At 51.2% G+C, this 20,910-nt stretch overlaps 1 protein-coding gene across 1 annotated transcript in view; it reads left to right on the top strand.

Annotated features, from left to right (window-relative positions):
- CACNA1A (calcium voltage-gated channel subunit alpha1 A) overlaps positions 1 to 20,910 on the top strand; it is a 273,407-nt gene that overhangs the window by 86,948 nt on the left and 165,549 nt on the right. The window contains 2 exon segments of the mRNA XM_047848785.1: positions 8,435 to 8,540; positions 11,433 to 11,572. Coding sequence (XP_047704741.1) covers positions 8,435 to 8,540; positions 11,433 to 11,572 — 246 coding nt within the window.

Genomic DNA, 20,910 nt, shown 5'->3' with positions numbered 1-20,910 from the left:
GCACCATCCCGTTTTCATAAAAGGGAAAATGCAATGTCGTACGTTTGCTTTCACTCATTCGGTAGTATTTATCGAGCGCTTGGTGCGTGATGGGCCCTAGATGCTCGGGACCCAGCTGAGAACAAGCCCCCGAAGGGGCTGACATTCCAGTAAGAGACCGAGGCAGTAAGACAAACAAATAAAATGTGTAGTTTGAAGCGATAAGTTGCTAAAAAAATAAAAAAATAGCAAAAAACAAAGAGGGAAGAGGGATGGTGACGTTGGCCGGGCGGAGACTTTAGATCTGGGAGCCCAGGGAAACCTCGCTGGGAAGATGTTTTTGTGCCACCCGATGGATGCAAGGGAATGAGCCCTGCCCGTATTTAGGGGAAGAGTAACTCAGGAAGAGACGGCAGGCAGTGTAAACAATGCGTGTAGGGAAAAATCTGAAAAATAAGCAGCAAATTGCTAGTGGTGGGCTATCTGTGGCCAGTGGGCTTAGGTACGGGCTCTTCACTTTTTAAATGACACGATATAAATTGTAAAATGGAAAAAAAAAACCCATAAGCACGTATTCCTTTTATAACTGAACCCATTTGTTATTTAAAAAGAAAGATCTTGGAGGCTGTCTGGGTGGGGTTTCTGTTCATAGTTCATGGCTCAGAGGAGAGAATGAGCACGTAAACACATTACCGCGGAACTTCAGAGAATCTAGGAGCAAGAAAAGGAGCAAACCGGCAAGACTTTTTTTTTTTTTGTTTTTTCTTGTTTTTATTTTATTTTATTTTTTTTACAAATGGAAGAAATTGTTGAGAAATTCTATCATGTAATGTAATTAAACATTTTAAAGTGAATAGTTCAGTGGCATTTAGTATATTCTCATTGTTCCGAATCACCACCCTGAAAAGGAAATCCTGTTCCCATCAGGCAGTTGCTTCCCTCGCCTCCCGGCAAACGTGAATCTGCATTTTGTCTGTATTAAGTTACTTATTTTGGGTAGCCAAGAGACTGGAACAGCCATCGGTGGGTGAATGGATAAAGGAATTGCACTGTGCATCCTTACAAAGGAATACTACTCAGCCGTAAAAAGGAACAAAGTGCTGGGACGCACAGAAACATGACGCTGAATGAAGGACACCAGACACACACACAAAGTCACTTTGTATAATCCCATGATGAGAGTAGGTGTTGATGGCCTCCAGTGAAGGGAAGAGACCGAGACTTACATCGGTAAAAAGGACCAGGAAAGGCTTATAATACTGGTCTCTGCAATTGTAGTAAAAACAATAATTAAAAAAATTTTTTTAATGTTTATTTATTTTTGAGAGAGACGGAGACAGAATGCGAGTGGGTTAGGGGCAGAGAGAGAGGGAGACACAGAATCAGAAGCAGGCTCCAGGCTCCGAGCTGTCCGCACAGAGCCCGACACGGGGCTCGAACTCACGAGCCGTGAGATCATGACCCGAGCCGAAGTCGGACGCTCAACCGACTCAGCCACCCAGGTGCCCCTACGGTAAAAATAATAACTTAAGCATCGATTGCACGATCACAATGAGATGCACCCCATCTTCTGCTTTTGCAAACATGTTTTCTTAATATTAAATTCCATTGCAGGAACCAGAGTAAATTGTAACTAAACACTCAACATTTATTGAGCACGTACTGCAATGCCAAGTCCTGTTCTAAGTGTATTGTCCGTGTCCACTCATTCTGTTCTCACACAGCCCTATGAGGTAGGCACTACATTTTGTATTTTATGAATGAGGAAACTGAGGCTCAGAGAAGGAAGATAAATCTCCAAACCACGTCTGACTCCCAAACCCTTTTAATCACTCTGCTCTACGATTTCTCGTGCATGTATTTCCAGTTTTCTGAGCAGAAGTATGATCCAGCTGCCCTGGGTAGACTTCTCGTTTTGGAACCAACGTGTTGAGGATCCTTAGATAATATTTAGAAAAACGGGGGCACCTGGGTGGCTCATTCAGTTAGGTGTCCGTCTCTTGATTTCTCAGGTCATGATACTGTCATGACGGTTGTGAGTTCAATCCCCATGTTGGGCTGTGTGCTGACAGTGCAGAGCCTGCTTGGGATTCTCTCTCTCTGTCTCTCTCTCTCTCTCTCTCTCTCTCTCTCTCTGCCCATCCTCCCCTCCTTCTCTCAAAATAAATAAACTTTAAAAAATGACACATCACACCTATTTGGTGTTGGGTTTTTAATTTTCTCTTCATCTGATTTTCCTAGTGACATAATGAATCTTTTTTTTTTTCCTGTCTCTACCCCAGATGTGAAATGTAGATCTTTACAAATGTCTCAGAGAGTGTTAATACTTGACGCTGGGTTTCCTTGCTCTGCCCCAGGCTGGTACTGTCTGGGGGGTGGATGTGAAATTAAACTGCACCTCTTGTCGCTGGCCGCGGTGCTGAAAACATCCCGGGCAGTACCCAGAGTTGCCCTTGTTAATGCGTCCTTACCACTAGAGTCTCGAGCTGATCAGCTGGTGTAACGCCCTTTCCTAGGCTTGATTTTTGGTTGGTACTGTGCGTTGGAGACTTTGAACCCCGTGTCTGAGAACTGGAGACTCTTTGGGTTATTGGAGGTTAAAATTTTCATTAATCTAACCCACTTGGGATGGGTTTCTGAGGGCATGGATTAGCATGCAAGAGTTGATCGTTACTACGTTAAATGGTGGCAGTTGGGATGCAGGTGAGGTCTAATCCATTGGTCTCATCCATATGGTTAAGGCCCCAGGTGTGCCCCAAGTCCAGTTTTCAAATAAAGACAAAACTATCCCCCTTCTAATGAGGGTAAGCAGCTGAGTGGTCTTTGGGGACCACCAGCTTACAAGCATGGATCTTGGGGGGAGCCCTTAGCTCTTCCGGTATAGCCTGTGTGATCTTGAGCAATTTATTTAACCTCCCTGAGCCTTGATCTCCCTATCTGGAAAATGGGGCTTGCAACAGAACCCACCTTGTAGAATTGTTGCAAGGAATTAACTGAAACGAGTGTAAAATGCTTAGCACGATGTCTGCCCAGTGAAGCGCTCGATAAACAGCAGCTGTAATTATGGCTGTTGTGCCTGTTAATGGCCCCATAATAGTTTATCATATTGCCGAGTTAAATGGTGGCATTTGTTTAGCGAAGCAAGGAATATGTCCTAAGCCCATACATCGAGCACCCTGGTACCCCCCGCTCTTTTCCTGGTAATTGTGATGAGCACAGAACGAACACGAAAATAAGGTCCCTTTGGCTTCTCCACACGAGTTCAACTGCTTGGTTGACTCACTGAAATACCCGTTTCCTCAGAACATCAGGCAGACCCCGTCATAGAGAAAAGGTCTTGACGAGTTAACAAACCTGATTTGATTTTCACAACCACCACAGGAGGCTGGGAATGAGATAGGGATGGGGCCTCACAAAGAGAAGAGTGAACGACTTAGACATTCTGCAAGGTCTTGCTAAGGGGCTGGAACCCTCAGCCAGGCTTACACTTTGCAGATTGATTTTCCTTGATGTTCTGGATCCCAAGAGCAGCTCCTGTTCGCAGACGCAGCCCTTCTTCCCTGGGAAGAATCACTTGGTCATTTTCAGTGTCACACGCAGCCCCTTGCTGGGGCCTCTGTGGGTCCTGATCAAATTGTGGGCGGAGCTTTGCGTATCTGCCCTTGCCTGCAGGGCTGTTTGCGATCCTGACTTCCACAAGCCATTTCAGGAGCCAGCTTTTCTTCCCATCAGGGATGCTTCTCTCCTTTCATCTCCTCTCCCCACATCCCCCCCCCCCCCCCAGCTACCCGCCCCGCCCGCCTTGGCCTCTTCGGCTGGCTGGCTGATTATTCTGGATCCCGCTGACACAGGTGCTTTCTCCCCGAACCAATCGGGGAGCAGGAAGGCTCAGCGCAGCAAGCAGAGGCATTGCTCACCGCAGCTGTGAGTTAGAACCCAGGCTTTCTAAATTGGGAGGATCGGGCACGACTTGGGGTTGGGCTGAGAAAACCTCACCTCCCCCTGCCTGGACTACCTTTGACTTCTGCCTGGGGCAAGGCATCTGCTCCCGTGCCGAGAGCCCAGAACCCCATCTTTGTGTCTGCATGCCAGCCACATCAGTGGATATTTCAAGAAGCTGATTGTGTGCCTAACGTGCCCATCGAGACTTGGCATGCAATGAAGTGGGGGGAGAGATGCAAAGACCAGGACCTACCCACCTTTCCTTCCTCATACAGGTGTTTATTGAGCACCTACTATAAAGCAGGTGCTCTCTTAGGTGCTGAGAACCAAGCCGTGAGCAAAGTAGACAAAAATCTCTGCTGGTATCGAGTCTAGTAAGGCAGACAAACGGTGAACAAGATAAAGAAGGCAAACGGAGCAGATGTTTGACTGGGGACCGGGGCCAAATGGGGGGGGGGAGCAGGGCAAGGGGGTTAAGTCCTCAGTGGGGATGCAGCCTTTGAGGAAAGACCTGAAAGAAGTGAGGGAGGGAACCATTTGGGTCTGTGGGGAAAGCCTATTCCAGGAGAGAGGACAGCAGGTACAAAGGTCCTGCGGTGGAACGTGGCTGGTGTTTGGGGAACACGGAGGAGGGCCACTGTGGCTGCAGCTGGGGGAACAAGGGGAGATGGAAGGAGATGAGAGCGGGGAGGTGATGCGGGCAGGTCATGAGGGGTCTCACTGGCTACCGGCAGGACTGGCTCTTCTTCTGAGTGAGATGGGGGCCGTGGGAACGCTGTGAGTCCTTCCGTGTCAGTTAAGCTGGAGTTTTCTTTGTTGCATGCTTGTCCCATTTCAGTGCTGCTGTTCTGTCATCAAGAACTTGGGTTTCTCACCAGCCCCCCTAGCCTGGGTGAGGGCGGAAGGCTGGTCCAGGACTCCCGAACTCTCCTCCTGGGGTCAGGAAGTGGAGGAGAAAGAGGAGCCCCCACCTCTTTGGGGATGACTCAGAACCACAGTTACCTCCCCCCCTCCCCTCTGAAATAGATCTGGGGCAGCATTTCCCAAACTTTGGTGTGCACACAGACCCCCCCCCCCCCCCCCCGCCGCCGAAGGTCTTGCTAAAATGCAGCTTGTGACTCAGCAGGTCAGCGAGGGGCCCGAGACTTTGCATTCCTGAAGGAGGCAGCCGGTGAGGGTATAAGGTCAGCGTCGCGGGGTCCCTTCTGGGGCAGGTCTGTGGACGTTGGCGGGGCCTGTGTGTGCCTGGAGGGGGAAGGAGGTAACACCTGATACCCAGTACTGCCACGTTGGATGAGAAATAAGAAACAGAAATAAGGTAGGAGCGGGCAGCCTCCTCCTCTTCTCCCCCATGCTGACTAAGGCTTCATCACCATACCCAGAGGGCCCCGGGTCTGAAATCCAGGCGACACTGGGCAATTGAAACCCTGAGAACGCAGCCCAGAAGGATGCTGCTTGCTGCCAGTCTTCTGGGACTCTTCCTGGAACCTCAGCTCAAGTCTGATGGAAAGGAAGTCACATCCCAGCTGTTAAGGGGCAGGAGGCCACGTACCCCCTCCCCCCCTCCCCGCCAGGAGGGAGCCGGCAGCTCCGTGCCGAAGCGGGCAAGGAGCTAGTTGGCGGGGAAGGGAAGGGAAATCATCAGATTCAAATCATGGCTTCAGAAGCCTCAGCGAGGGGAGGCCAGGGAAGGGCTTGGCGTTGCTTCTCTGTATACAAATATTGTCTCTTATTTTCTGGGCTGCAGGGTGAGGCAGAATGGAGTATTTGTGCAACACAGCCCAGCTTTGTTCTCTGTGCTCCTAATGACTGTCAGCTCGGAGGCAGGAAGCCAATCAGAGGCGCTCGTCGGCAGGGCCGGCTTTTGTTGGCTCCCCAAATTGCCCTGAGTGTCAGATTTGCTTTTCAGAGTGTGCACGGAGCGCAGCTCAGCCGCTGTGAGCTGGAGGCAAAGGCCGAGGCTGGTGACAAAGAAGGCCTGGTTTTCCTGGTTTGCTTAGACTCTTGCTCTCGGGTTGTCTGTTTCAGACTTTCTTCTCCCCACCTGGGAAGTGAGTCCAGCCTATAAGATCCCTTGGTTTTATGGAGCTCCCCAAATGCCAGACCTAACTTCGGGGCCCAAAGAGGGAACGAGGCAAGTTAAGCTTCCGACATAGAAAACTGGGAGGAGCCCAGCGGTTTCATGTGACCAACCTCACCAACACCTGCTCTTTGATCCTTCTGCAGAACAGTGGGTTTCTGTGTTCCTGGGGGACACTTGGCACTATCTGGAGATCATTTTTGGTTGTCATAGCTGGAGAGGGGGGGATGCTCCTGGCATCCGGTGGGTGGAGGCCAGGGCTCTACTCATCGCCCTGCAGTGAACCGCAGGTAGAGGAGCTCTGCTCCAGAGTAGCCGACACCCTATGGCTTTCCCCACCGACGTCCGTTACCTTACACGTGACCCGCTTGTAACCCCCTTCTCAGAGATTGGTCAGGGGTGCCTCTGTGGGTCTGGCATGAGGCGGGGAGGGAGACGAGACATCCCGGCTCACCACCTGATCAGCAGATCAGGCCTTAATGTGAACAGAGCAGGACAGACCCTCCCCAAGTACAGACGCTCCAGCGGGACTCTGGCGGCCTCGTCAACCCAGAGGAGCGTCCCCGCGATGCAGGAAGGAGTTTGTGCCCGGACAGTTTGTACCTCCGGAAATAGCCGCGTGGACAACCCCTTCCCTCTGTCAGATCTTGAAAGGTCGGCTTCTCAGAGGCCTGCCCTGACCACCATATTGGTTTTGTGTTTTTTTTGTATTGAGGTGAAATTCACATGACCGTATTAACCATTTTTAAGTGACGAATTCAGTGGCATTTAGTACGTTCGTAGTGTTTCTTGGACACGATCTGTCTAGTTCCAAACCAATAAGCGGTCACTCCCCCACCCCTTCCCCCAGCTCTTGGCAACCACCGGTCTACTTCCTGACTCTCATCGATTTGCCTGTTCTGGACGTTTTACATGTGCAAAATCATACGCCGCGCGGTCTCTTGTCCGGCTTCTTTCACACCGCATTTACGTTTTTGAGGTCCGTCCACACTGTGGCGTGTATTACCAGTTCATTTTTCATTTTCTGAGTAATATCCCGCTGCGGGGACAGACCACGTTGTGTTCGCCCGTTCCTCCACCGAGGGACGTGGGGGTTGTTGCCACCTCTTGGCCCTTGAGAGTATTGCTGCCATGAGCGTGCCTTTCGCTGCCCTGTTTGCCATCCCCCGGGGTGTGTCCCCAGGATATATATCGCTGGATCGTACGGTAATTCTGTATATATTTTTTGAGGAACCACCAAACGGTTGTCTCTAAAAAGCCTGCACCACTCCACGTTCCCAACAGCAATGCACAGAAGTTCCAGTTTCGCACATCCTTGCCAACACTTACTGATTTCTGTTCTGTTTTGTTTTGTTTTGTTTTGTTTTTCTCTAGTGGCTATGGAGCAGTATTTCATTGCGTTTAGATTGGCAGTTCCCTAACAGCTGAGGATATTGAGTATCTTTTTGTGTGCTGATTGGCTATTTAAATATCTTCTTTGGAGAAATATCTATTCAGGCCACTTGCCCATTATTTAATGGGACTGTTTGTCTTTTTGTTGTTGAGTTGTGATTGTTCTTTATATATTCTGGATACCAGACCCTTATCAGAGATATGATTTGCAAGTATTTTCTCTCATTCTGTGCATCGCCTTTTCACTTTCTTGATAATGCCCTTTGATGCACAAAAGTTTTTAATTTTGATGAGGTCTGGTTTATCTGTATTTTCTTTTGTTAACTCACGCTTTCGGTGTCAGACCTGACTACTGTAATTTTTTTGGGGGGGGTGTATTTATTTATTTTGAGAGAGAGAGACAATGCAAGCAGGGGAGGTGGCAGAGAGGGAGGGAGAGAGAAACCCCCAAGCAGGCTCCGTGCTGTCAGCACAGAGCCCAACACAGGGCTCGATCCCATGAACCATGAGATCATGACCTGAGCCGAGGTCAAGAATCCGATGCTTAACTGACTGAGCCACTCAGGTGCCCCAAGGGCAGAGATTTTTGTCTGTTTGGCTGTAAGGTGTGTCCCCACTGCCCAGAACAGGGCTTGGCACCCAGTGGGTGCTGAATTAATATTTGTTCGTTGGATGTTGGAGGTGCGGTAGAGGAATCACGTCTGCGTTTTTCTCACAAACTTACCTGCTGGGTTTTTAGAGCAGTGAAACTACTCCGTAGGACATCTCACGGTGGATACGTCTCATTGTATACTTGTCCAGACCTCCTGAATGCTGGGCGCCGAGAGTGAACCGTGACGTGAGCTCTGGACTTGGGGTGATAATGATGCGTCAGTGTGAGTGTATTGAGTGTAACAAATGCTCTGTGCTGGTGTGTGTGTGGGGGGGGGGTGTTGAGAATGAGGGAGGGGGCAGGGGGTGTATGGGGACCCCCCTGACCCTCTGCCGAGTTTTGCTGTGCACCTCAACAAGTTGGAAGGATTTTCCTTAATTCCTCCGTACTCCCTTTGAATATATGATTTTAGCCACCATCATAGCAAACTGCATTGTCCTTGCCCTGGAGCAGCACCTGCCTGACGATGACAAGACCCCCATGTCTGAACGACTGGTGAGTGATGTCTCCCTGTCTTGAGGGGGTCTCTCTTTCGCTTGAGAGGCAAGTTGCGGTGGCCGTGGGAGCAGAGGGCGGAGCGGGCTCTCGGACTTGGAGTCAGGAGCTGGATCGTGAGCCTCCCACCTGGGACCCCTAAATTCGTGAACACCGATAATCTGGGGAGCAAGATGCCTTCACTCCTCACCCCCCAGACCTGAAAAACCTGGTGCCAGCCAGGAGGGCAGCGGGTGACGGATGTCCACGCTGGCCACAGGAACATCGTATGAGAAACAAAATTCTTGTGAGAAAGATCGACTGTATGTGGAAATGGAGAGAACGGTGCAATGAACCCCTCCATGAACCCATCACCCAGATCCACAGTTGTCAAGATTTTGCCTTATTCGTGTCCTCTGTCCCCTTTTATTTCATCGGTTTTGTCTTTTCTGGGCAATATATATATATATACACACACGCACACGTACGTATATATATATATATATACACGTGTGTGTGTGTGTGTATGTATGTATATATACATACATATATATTTTATTTTTTTAACATTTATTTATTTTTGAGAGACAGAGAGAGACAGAGCACAAGTGGGGGAGGGGCAGAGAGAGGGAGACCCAGAATCCGGAGCAGGCTCCAGGCTCCGAGCCGTCAGCACAGAGCCTCATGTGGGGCTCAAACTCAAAAACCATGAGATCATGACCTGAGCTGAAGTTGCACGCTTAATCGACTGAGCCACCCAGGCACCTCTCCTGGCCAAAATATTTTAAGGCAAATCCCAGACAGCTTGTCAATTCATTGAAGTCTTGCATTGCTAAAAACATGGGTATTTTCTTACATTACCACAGTGACATTTTTACACCCAACGTGATTTGCAGTGGTTCCTTGGAATCATCTAAGACCAGTCAGGAATCGAATTTTCGCGATCGTCTCAGAAATAGCATTTTGCAGTTGGTTTGTTCAAACCAAGATCCAAGCGGGGACTGGATTTTGTAACATCGCTTAAGCCTTTTAATCTAAAGCCATTATTTTTTTCCCTCCTACCCTTGACTTATTGCAGAAACTAGTCTGGCTGCCCTAAGAACGTCCCGCATTCTGATGTTAGCCTGGTTGTTTGTATATGATGTCATTTGGCTTTGTTCTTCTGTCCTCTGTGCTTCCTAGCATGGATGCCAGCTCTGGGGGTTAAAAAAAAAAAAAAAAGTTACTCATTTGGTAACTCTGCGGAGCTGTAAACTAGCACCAAGATCCTTCTCGATCTCCTTACCCATCTCCAAGCCCGCTGGTTCCTCTCCTCGCATTGTCACAGTGCAGTGAAAGAGACTTCTTTCCTTTCTGCCACCTTTTCAGAACCACCGTAATGACTCAAGGGTAGGTAGGGGGATGTAAGAATCCACTCATTCCTAATCCACAAAGTATGGATGGGTCTCAAGACATCTAAATTTTAATAGGTATGAATTATCATGTGTATTCTAAAAAATATCACTAACCCGGCAAACCTATGATTTCAGGACTTTTTTTTTTTTTTTTTTTTTGGTTTTGCTTAATTTTTTTTTTCAACGTTTTTTTTTTTTTATTTATTTATTTTTGGGACAGGGAGAGACAGAGCATGAACGGGGGAGGGGCAGAGAGAGAGGGAGACACAGAATCGGAAACAGGCTCCAGGCTCCGAGCCATCAGCCCAGAGCCCGACGCGGGGCTCGAACTCACGGACCGCGAGATCGTGACCTGAGCTGAAGGCGGACGCTCAACCGACTGCGCCACCCAGGCGCCCCTTGGTTTTGCTTAAGATGAAGCTAAGCCAAAAGAGTCAACTGGAAAAATAGGAAGCAAATAGTAGCCTGGCAAGGAGATATGGAAAGAATCGTGAAGGCAAAATTCAAGTGATTGGAGCTTGAGAAACTTCGTAACAAATTGGAAAACATCTGTGTAGAGGCTCTGATGGAGCCGAGATTATAGCTTAATTTCAAAGGTTATAGACTATCAGCAGGAAGCCAGAACTGGCAGGAGGTTTAGTGAGGGGCTGGTGGCCAGGGCACTGGCCATTTGCCAGCAAATGCAGAAGTATTATTCCAATATTTTCACAACCTGAACAGCTGTGCTGGTGCATACCAGCTGAGAACCATCACGAATGTCAGATTTGGGGGTGAGGTTGGTGTACAGGGTCCAACCTTAAAGGTGTTGAGTGATGCGTGTGACAAACATTCCAAACCGGTCCTTTCCTGTAGAATTTTCTGCACTGATGGACGTGTTCTGGGTCTGCACTGTCCAGTATAGCAGTCACCAGAACGTGGCTAGTGTGGCTGAGACGCTGAATGTCTTGTGATTTCATTTAAATTAATTAAAAGTTAGGGAGGCCTGGGCGGTTGAGTCGGTTAAGCGTCCGACTTCGGCTCAGGCCGTGATCTCGTGGTTCGTGAGTTCGAGCCCCGCGTCGGGCTCTGTGCTGACAGCTCAGAGCCTGGAGCCTCCTTCAGATTCTGTGTCTCCCTCTCTCTCTGTTCCTCCTCCCACCGTCCCCCCCCCCCAACCTCACACTCTGTCCCTGTCTTTCTCAAAAATAAATAAACATTAAAAAAAATAATACAAAAAAAATAAACACATGTGACCAGTGGCCGTCAACACAGGTCCAAGCAAGCAATTCTGTTTGGCCAAGTGATAGGTGAGGCTGGCCGAAGGGACAGAAGGACGGTGCCTTCTCCATCCTTCGGCTTCCCTTGCAAGAGCCTTCAGGCAAGACAACTCCAAGCAGGATGCATTGGGGGACAGTGAGTGCAGAGGTGGGGTAGGAGAGGGGAGGGAAAACGGGTAGAGGTCTCCGGGTGGGCGGGGTCCCTGATCAGCCCACCCTCTGCCCAGCCAAAGACCTTGACCTTGACCTTCTCTCCCTTCCAGGATGACACAGAACCATACTTCATTGGAATTTTTTGTTTCGAGGCCGGCATTAAAATCATCGCCCTCGGGTTTGCCTTCCATAAAGGCTCTTACTTAAGGAATGGTTGGAATGTGATGGACTTCGTGGTGGTGCTAACAGGGTAAGTGTCGGATGCTGTGCCTCTTAGAATTATCTCGAACTAAGAAGACTTGGGACCCATCACGGTTGGCGTGTCAGGCCGGGCTCAGGAAGGGCTGAGTCCCCGTGTTCTTCTTCGATATGCGTCTAGAGCCTTCTCACATCCACCTCTGGAGCCTGGCTGCCCGCGACAGCGGATGCTTTCGGCCACGGTTAGAATTAGGGCTTAGGGGGAGCTGACAGCTTCCAAAGAGCTTTACGTGCGTTCTCATTCAATCTTCTCGACGACCCAATGAATCAGGAAATCTTAATACTCCCCTGTGACCACAGGGAGAGCCGAAGCGCAGATATGAACTGGCCAAAGATCACCTAGCTAGCGGAGCTGGAATTTGAACCAGAACTCGAGTTTTTAGCAGTTGCGCGCACGTGGTCCTTCTGGCTCACTTAGAGGTGCCTTTCTTCCGAGGCGGTCTTTATTTCCAGCCGGTAAATGTCTGTGGAGGACTTCTGGGGGCAACGGTTTGTGGTAGAACTGTGGAGAAAACCAGTCTAGGTAAGGTACAGTGACTGCCTCCGAAGGGTTTTCAGACCTGCGTATAGCGCACCGTGGTTGAAAGGCGACTGTGTATACGCTTTCCTCCAAGGACCGTCTGTGAGGCGACACGACCTGTTACGACAGCAACAGAAAAAAACCCCAAAAAACTGGGTAATGTCTTCCACACGGCGGACGTTTATTTCTCACTGAAGGCCCCAAGTGGTTGGTCCCTGTCGGCAGGGCTCTGTCCTCCAAGCAGGGATTGAGGGAACCCAGGCCCTGGCCACGCTGAGGCTCCTCATTGTTGGCCCACATCTTCCAAGGACTCTGTGCTTCTCTGCGTCACGGCACAGACGAGAAACAAGCAGGGACAGGGGTACTCGGGAGGTTTTACGGGCCCGGCACCTGCCTCTTCCTTTCGTATTCTTTCGGCTAGAATTTATTCGCGGGACACACATGACTGCAGGGGAAGCTGGGAAACATCAGACTGCGCTTAGGAGGAAAGGGAGACTGATTTGGTGGGGAGCCAGTCAGTGTCGTGGACCCAAGAGCCCTGTATTAGATGCCAGCGTAGGCAATGCTGTTTCATGCGAATTTCTGGCCCGTCGGCCCACCCGGTCCTCTCCTCCAAGCTGAGACTGGCTCTTGTCCTCCAAGACCCCTATTCACCGCTGTCCTCTGTGGGGTCACTGCTGTCCTCTGTGGGGTCACCGCTGTCCTCTGTGGGGTCACCACTGTCCTCTGTGGGGTCACCGCTGTCCTCTGTGGGGTCACCCTTCTCCTCTGTGGGGTCATCATCCTCCTCTGTGGGGCCACCCCCCTTCTCTGTGGGGTCACCCCTCTCCTCTGTGGAGTCACCCCTCTCCTCTGTGGGGTCACCCCTCTCCTCTGGGGGGTCACCCCTCTTCTCTGTGGGGTTACCCCTCTCCTCTGTGGGGTCACCCCCTTCTCGGTGGGGTCATCCCTCCTCTGTGGGGTCACCCTTCTCCTCTGTGGGGTCACCCTTCTCCTCTGTGGGGTCACCCCTCTCCTATGGGGTCACCCCTCTCCTCTGTGGGGTCACCCCTCTCCTCTGTGGGGTCACCCTTCTTCTCTGTGGAGCCACCCCTCTCCTCTGTGGGGTTACCCCTCTCCTCTGTGGGGTCACCCTTCTCCTCTGTGGGGTCACCCCTCTCCTATGGGGTCACCCCTCTCCTCTGTGGAGTCACCCCTCTCCTCTGTGGGGTCACCCCTCTTCTCTGTGGAGCCACCCCTCTCCTCTGTGGGGTTACCCCTCTCCTCTGTGGGGTCACCCTTCTCCTCTGTGGGGTCACCCCCTTCTCGGTGGGGTCACCCCTCCTCTGTGGGGTCACCCTTCTCCTCTGTGGGGTCACCCCTCTCCTCTATGGGGTCACCCCTCTCCTCTGTGGGGTCACCCCTCTCCTCTGTGGGGTCACCCCTCTCCTATGGGGTCACCCTTCTTCTCTGTGGGGTCATCACTCTCCTCTGTGGGGTCACCCCTCTTCTCTGTGGGGTCACCCTTCTCCTCTGTGGGGTCACCCTTCTCCTCTGTGGGGTCACCCCTCTCCTATGGGGTCACCCTTCTTCTCTGTGGGGTCACCCCTCTCCTCCGTGGGGTCACCCCTCTTCTCTGTGGGGTCACCCCTCTCCTCTGTGGGGTCACCCTTCTCCTCTGTGGGGTCACCCCTCTCCTATGGGGTCACCCTTCTTCTCTGTGGGGTCACCCCTCTCCTCCGTGGGGTCACCCCTCTTCTCTGTGGGGTCACCCCTCTCCTCTGTGGGGTCACCCTTCTCCTCGGTGGGGTCACCCCTCTCCTATGGGGTCACCCTTCTTCTCTGTGGGGTCACCCCTCTCCTCCGTGGGGTCACCCCTCTCCTCTGTGGGGTCACCCCTCTCCTCTGTGGGGTCACCCCCCTTCTCTGTGGGGTCACCCCTCTCCTATGGGGTCACCCCTCTCCTCTGTGGGGTCACCCCTCTCCTCTGTGGGGTCACCCTTCTTCTCTGTGGGGTCATCACTCTCCTCCGTGGGGTCACCCCTCTTCTCTGTGGGGTCATCCCTCCTCTGTGGGGTCACCCTTCTCCTCTGTGGGGTCACCCTTCTCCTCTGTGGGGTCACCCCTCTCCTCTGTGGGGTCACCCTTCTTCTCTGTGGGGTCACCCTTCTTCTCTGTGGGGTCATCACTCTCCTCTGTGGGGTCACCCCTCTTCTCTGTGGGGTCACCCTTCTCCTCTGTGGGGTCACCCTTCTCCTCTGTGGGGTCACCCCTCTCCTATGGGGTCACCCTTCTTCTCTGTGGGGTCACCCCTCTCCTCCGTGGGGTCACCCCTCTTCTCTGTGGGGTCACCCCTCTCCTCTGTGGGGTCACCCTTCTCCTCTGTGGGGTCACCCCTCTCCTATGGGGTCACCCTTCTTCTCTGTGGGGTCACCCCTCTCCTCCGTGGGGTCACCCCTCTTCTCTGTGGGGTCACCCCTCTCCTCTGTGGGGTCACCCTTCTCCTCGGTGGGGTCACCCCTCTCCTATGGGGTCACCCTTCTTCTCTGTGGGGTCACCCCTCTCCTCCGTGGGGTCACCCCTCTCCTCTGTGGGGTCACCCCTCTCCTCTGTGGGGTCACCCCCCTTCTCTGTGGGGTCACCCCTCTCCTATGGGGTCACCCCTCTCCTCTGTGGGGTCACCCCTCTCCTCTGTGGGGTCACCCTTCTTCTCTGTGGGGTCATCACTCTCCTCCGTGGGGTCACCCCTCTTCTCTGTGGGGTCATCCCTCCTCTGTGGGGTCACCCTTCTCCTCTGTGGGGTCACCCTTCTCCTCTGTGGGGTCACCCCTCTCCTCTGTGGGGTCACCCTTCTTCTCTGTGGGGTCACCCTTCTTCTCTGTGGGGTCATCACTCTCCTCTGTGGGGTCACCCCCTTCTCGGTGGGGTCATCCCTCCTCTGTGGGGTCACCCTTCTCCTCTGTGGGGTCACCCCTCTCCTATGGGGTCACCCTTCTTCTCTGTGGGGTCACCCCTCTCCTCCGTGGGGTCACCCCTCTTCTCTGTGGGGTCACCCCTCTCCTCTGTGGGGTCACCCTTCTCCTCTGTGGGGTCACCCCTCTCCTATGGGGTCACCCTTCTTCTCTGTGGGGTCACCCCTCTCCTCCGTGGGGTCACCCCTCTTCTCTGTGGGGTCACCCCTCTCCTCTGTGGGGTCACCCTTCTCCTCTGTGGGGTCACCCCTCTCCTATGGGGTCACCCTTCTTCTCTGTGGGGTCACCCCTCTCCTCCGTGGGGTCACCCCTCTTCTCTGTGGGGTCACCCCTCTCCTCTGTGGGGTCACCCTTCTCCTCTGTGGGGTCACCCCTCTCCTATGGGGTCACCCTTCTCCTCTGTGGGGTCACCCCTCTCCTCTGTGGGGTCACCCTTCTCCTCTGTGGGGTCACCCCTCTCCTATGGGGTCACCCTTCTTCTCTGTGGGGTCACCCCTCTCCTCCGTGGGGTCACCCCTCTTCTCTGTGGGGTCACCCCTCTCCTCTGTGGGGTCACCCTTCTCCTCTGTGGGGTCACCCCTCTCCTATGGGGTCACCCCTCTCCTCCGTGGGGTCACCCCTCTCCTCTGTGGGGTCACCCCTCTCCTCTGTGGGGTCACCCCTCTCCTCTGGGGGGTCACCCCTCTTCTCTGTGGGGTTACCCCTCTCCTCTGTGGGGTCACCCCCTTCTCGGTGGGGTCATCCCTCCTCTGTGGGGTCACCCTTCTCTGTGGGGTCACCCTTCTCCTCTGTGGGGTCACCCCTCTCCTATGGGGTCACCCCTCTCCTCTGTGGGGTCACCCCTCTCCTCTGTGGGGTCACCCTTCTCCTCTGTGGGGTCACCCCTCTCCTATGGGGTCACCCCTCTCCTCCGTGGGGTCACCCCTCTCCTCTGTGGGGTCACCCCTCTCCTCTGTGGGGTCACCCCCCTTCTCGGTGGGGTCACCCCTCTCCTCTGTGGGGTCATCGCTCTCATCTGTGGGGTCATGGTTCTCTTCTAAGATAATATTCCTCCTCTGGGCTCTGCTGCTGTTCCAGATCCCATCTCTCCTGGCAGATGTCACGGGTCTGAGCTCCCATGCTGTGATGGCTGGGCTCCTGCAATTCAGGTTTTGAGCACGTTTGTTGTTTCCGAGCTATGTTGCTTTTCCCAAAAGGAGCCTTGTAATATTGGGCTGTTTCAGTAGAGGCGTTCGGATGTGAGTGGTCTGTTAGGAGGACCTGGGCTAGCCCTCGTGGGCCTGAGTGCTCACTGAGGGGCCTCTGTTGGCCGTGCCCACGGTCCTGTGGCTTGGGACTTTGACAGGGTCCAGGGAGATGTTACGGCGTGGGGCACCTTTTTCATAGCTTACTAGGAATTTCATCTGTGCACCATCCTAATAGCTGACTTTGTTGTTGTTGTTGTTGAATATTCAGATATTCAACATTTATTTATTTTCTGGGGGGAGAGAGAGACAGAGCATGAACAGGGGAGGGGCAGAGAGAGAGGGAGACACAGAATCGGAAACAGGCTCCAGGCTCCAAGCCATCAGCCCAAAGCCCGACGCGGGGCTCGAACTCACGCGAGATCACTCGAGATCTCGCGAGATCGTGAACTCACGGACCGCGAGATCGTGACCTGGCTGAAGTCGGACGCTTAACCGACTGCGCCACCCAGGCACCCCGAATATTCAGATATTCAAAAGGTAGAGAATAACACCACAGATACTCATGTACGCAAATAATCATTCGATGAGTATGTTTTGTGCACCTGTTACGCACCAGGCTCTGGGACACAGCAGTGAACAAACAGATAAAAGTCCCTCCTTGTGTGCAACAGATGGCCAATGGTGAAGGAAGACTAAGTGAATGAACGAGTGAATGAATGAAATATCTAGCGTGTTAGATGGCAGGGAGCGCTACAGAGAAAAAATAAATCAGAGAAAGGATAGGATGTGTTACGGGCAGGAGGGCCGGAAACCGGGGAAGGCTTCATGGGGAGGGCAGTATTTGAATGAACAGCTGAAGCTGGTGAGTGAATGAGCCTTGAGGATGGCTGAAGGAGGAAAGTGCTGGGCACAGGGAATAGCACATGCAAAGGCCCTGGGGCTGGGCTGTGTAAGTCCCCTGCATTCTCTTCCCTGGCCTCGTGACTTTATCTTCCCCATCCAGAAGCACTTTCTGAGTTTTGCGTCTATATGTATTTGCCCTTTTATACACATATAAATAAGAACATAAAAAATAGGGGCGCCTGGGTGGCTCAGTTGGTTGAACGTCCAACTCTCGATCTCAGCTCAGGTCTTGATCTCAGGGTTGTGAGTCTGAGCCCCTCTGGGCTCTGTGCTGGGCATAAAGCCTGCTTTAAAAAAAAAAAAAAAGAATATGAGACATAGGTAGCACCTGTTCTACGTTGTGACCACATAAGAAAATATATATAGCGCTGTTTTTGCGCTGTTTTAAATTTCTCCGTAAATGTGTCCTTCCCCAGCCTTCCCTCTGCACTCCACACGAGATTAAGCTGATTGACAAGGCTAGGTCTCATTCGTCTCTTTTCACTGCTGCATAGTATTCTCCAGTATGAATATCCTACCATGTATTTATCTATTTGGGGTGTTTCCAGCTTTGGGCTATTTTGAACCAAGCTGTCCCTTGATTCTCGCCAGTGGATTTCTCTTAGGGCATATACCTGGGAGTGGAATTGCTGAGTCGTGGACTCTGTGTGTCCTCAGCTTCACGAGGCATTGGCAAATGGCTCTGCAAAGTGGTTGTGCCAATTTATGCTTCCCTGGGGGCTGACTTTGGCTGGCAGGGGCTGGCTCGACCTTGCTGGCAGGGAAAAAGCCTTAAAAATCCCTGGTGCTTCATAACATGGTTCTTGGAACACCTAAAGAAGCTCACATACCCTTGAGCGCCTAGTACGTCTCAGTAAGTGGTCATTAAGTTGAGAGGCGGCTGTTTGATAAGGTAGTTAGCCACTTGGGTGTGGGTCTTTGTGACAACAAGGTGACCTTTTTCCCCCCTAGTTTTTGCCATCTGCTAAGACTCTAGAGGAGAAATTCTTCATCCGGATCATCTTCGGACGGATAGGCCCTAAGGATGGAAGTCTGTAGTTGGAACTAATGGGATCGACGAGCCCTCTGAAATTGCACGCAAAAATCATGTGTACGTGTATAGTTTTCTGGCCTGTGGTTTTCATTAGATTCCCCGGGGGTCCTGCTCCTAACACCACCAGGAGCCACTATTCTGTTCCTTTCTCACACCTTTCCTTTCCCTCTCTTGCTTGTCTCTCTGTTGCTTCTCCAGCAGTCAGCCATCCTTTCTTATTGTCTAGTGGTTCTGTCTCTTGCAAATCAAGCACGCAGCTCAAATTTCATTACTTCAAATTCCAAGGGGCTGTTTAGTCTCCTGTTGGGCTGTAAGCATGGAACAGAGAGCCGGGACTAAAAACCCCGCAGCCCCAGCTTTCTTTGCAATGCCACACCAGGCAAATGCAGTATCCTCTTAGTTCCCCATTCCAGGGGGGAGGGGACCCGAGTGCATTAATCTGACGCTGGGACAACAGTGGCTTTAATGAGCACTTTCTGATTAACTCATTGTCTTCTCACATTTCTAAGTAGACGGCAGCATTAAAACACCATTCATTTTTCATGGATTAAGAAGGTTTTTGCCTTCTTCTTGTGTAGTTTGGCAGAAGATATCTTCCCCGTGGAGTTTGGTCTGTTCTGTGGAGTTCAGGGCCCCGGAGACATTCTACCTTTGTAATTTTGTCAACCCCCATTTGAAGTGTGCTTCTATTGTATTTGAAGGTCCAATCATTAAATTGAAACTGTGTAAGACGAAAATTTCAGAAGCTTGGCTAGATTTCTGAGATGACAGAGCTTTTACTGTAATGCTCAAATATATACAGACATCTAGGAGGTCAAGTAATACAAGGGTGTGTGTTAACAAAAGAGACTTACCAGGGTAGGGATGAAGACAATTGTTTTTACGTTCACAGGCTTAGCACTGTACCTGGCATAGATGTTTAGCAAAATAAATGGCTGGCAAGTGGGAACACTTCTGAGAATCAGAGGGTTCTGGGAAATGTACTAAGCTGTTTATGAAGCTGGGGACCGTGGCATTGATAGTCAAACAGTCCAGGAATCTATGACAGATACTCTGACATCAGATAAGGCATGGGACAGATGAGCTCTGGGTCCTTGCCAACCCTGACATTTTTGACTCTGTAAAGATGGGGGTTCTTTTCTGGAAGGTCCTATGAACTGCCCCAGGCTTTGGGCAGTTTCACTGGGGATCAAAATTGAGAAAAATACCCAAGTGGTCAGGGACCATCAGGAAAGGACATTGGCTTTGGTTTCATAGCATCACTGAATTTGGGGACTCCATGAACTCTGGCGGGTCCAAACCCTTTATTTCACTCATAAGGGAGTTAAGACGCCAAGAGGCTAAGTAATTTGCCCAAAGTCACACCGAGATGGTGGCAAATCAGGAAACTTCCAGAAGCAGAAGGTATGTTCAGGTCAAGGAGCCAAGAACCCCAGTTTGGGGGCAGTGGGAGTGGTGTAGATGATTAATGTCACTCCTGAGGTTCTGCCATCAGAGCTCTGCCTTTTTCCTCCTTCTGCCCCCAAGTGCCCAGCCTGTGGCCCTTTCCCAGCGAGACAGAAAGCGAGCCTCCAAAAAGTAATCCTAGGTTCTCCTTATACAGCTGAAGAAACTAGGGCCCAGAGGGGTCAAAATGACTTGACCCAGACTCACACACCGCACACTGTCTTTCCTTTTTGATTAATGTAGCAAATGCATGTTACCACTCTTTTACTTTCTCCTCCTTCTCCCACCTCCTATGTTGCTGTTCGGAGTTGCCTGAAAATAAAAACAGCATTCTAAACACAACAACAGTAAGACCCAATCAGCACTCCCGAGACCAGCTAACAAACAGCTCCCATAAATACCAGCTGCGTTTTGTTTTAATGTCCCCCTGCATTAATTTCTCCCCCAGTGGGTCAGTCACCCTTGGTGTCTGAAGGAGTCCCTCCTGTGGCACAAGTGCTTTTTATCACTTGGAGTTTTAGCATTGAGAGAGCGTTGCTCTTTTTTATTGTTCAAAGCATTTGGTCGTCATGGTATTTGCTGAGCCAGTGTTCCACCGGGAACAGCCTCATGTCCTAGCGGTAGGAGCTAGTTTCTCCGTCTTATAATAATAGTGACAGAGATAGTAACGATGCGGGCTGCCATGATTAAGCACTTACTATGTGCTCTCACTGTAGTAACAATTTTATGTGCATTACCACATTTCAGTTCCACGAGCCTTTTTTAGAGATGAACCTGAGGCTCAGAGAGGTTCAGCTGCTTGCAAGGGGTCCCACAGCTAGTAGAGGGTAGGTTGGATCTCGACCACTCTACTGGGACAGTGCCCTAAGACTAGGATGACCCTCGCCCAAGTTAAGTTCAAAGAGCTATATACAGCCCAGTATCCTTATGAACATAATACCTGTTGTTAATAGCAATGGCAACATTGACAAATTAGAACTTAGAAGGCACTTACAACATGATATACTGTACTTGCATATATGCTCAGTTAATCCTTACAACCCTCTGAATGAAGTATCATTATTACCCCCAACTTTGCAGATGAAGAAACTAAGGCTCCAAGAGATTAAACACCTTGCCCAGTTCACCCACCTCGAAAGTGGTAGATCCAAGATTTGAACTCAGGTGGGTCTGGAACCAGGATCCATTTTCTCGAGTCCTACATTATTTCTTTAAAGTCAGGTTTTCCAGGGAAGTCAGGAACACCTTTGCTTTTCTTCCCCATCTTGGATTCCACTGTAGCAAGGAAGA

The sequence above is a fragment of the Prionailurus viverrinus genome, chromosome A2, assembly GCF_022837055.1.
Source record: "Prionailurus viverrinus isolate Anna chromosome A2, UM_Priviv_1.0, whole genome shotgun sequence".
Taxonomy (NCBI): domain Eukaryota; kingdom Metazoa; phylum Chordata; class Mammalia; order Carnivora; family Felidae; genus Prionailurus; species Prionailurus viverrinus.
This window is presented reverse-complemented; position numbering and strand designations above follow the sequence as displayed.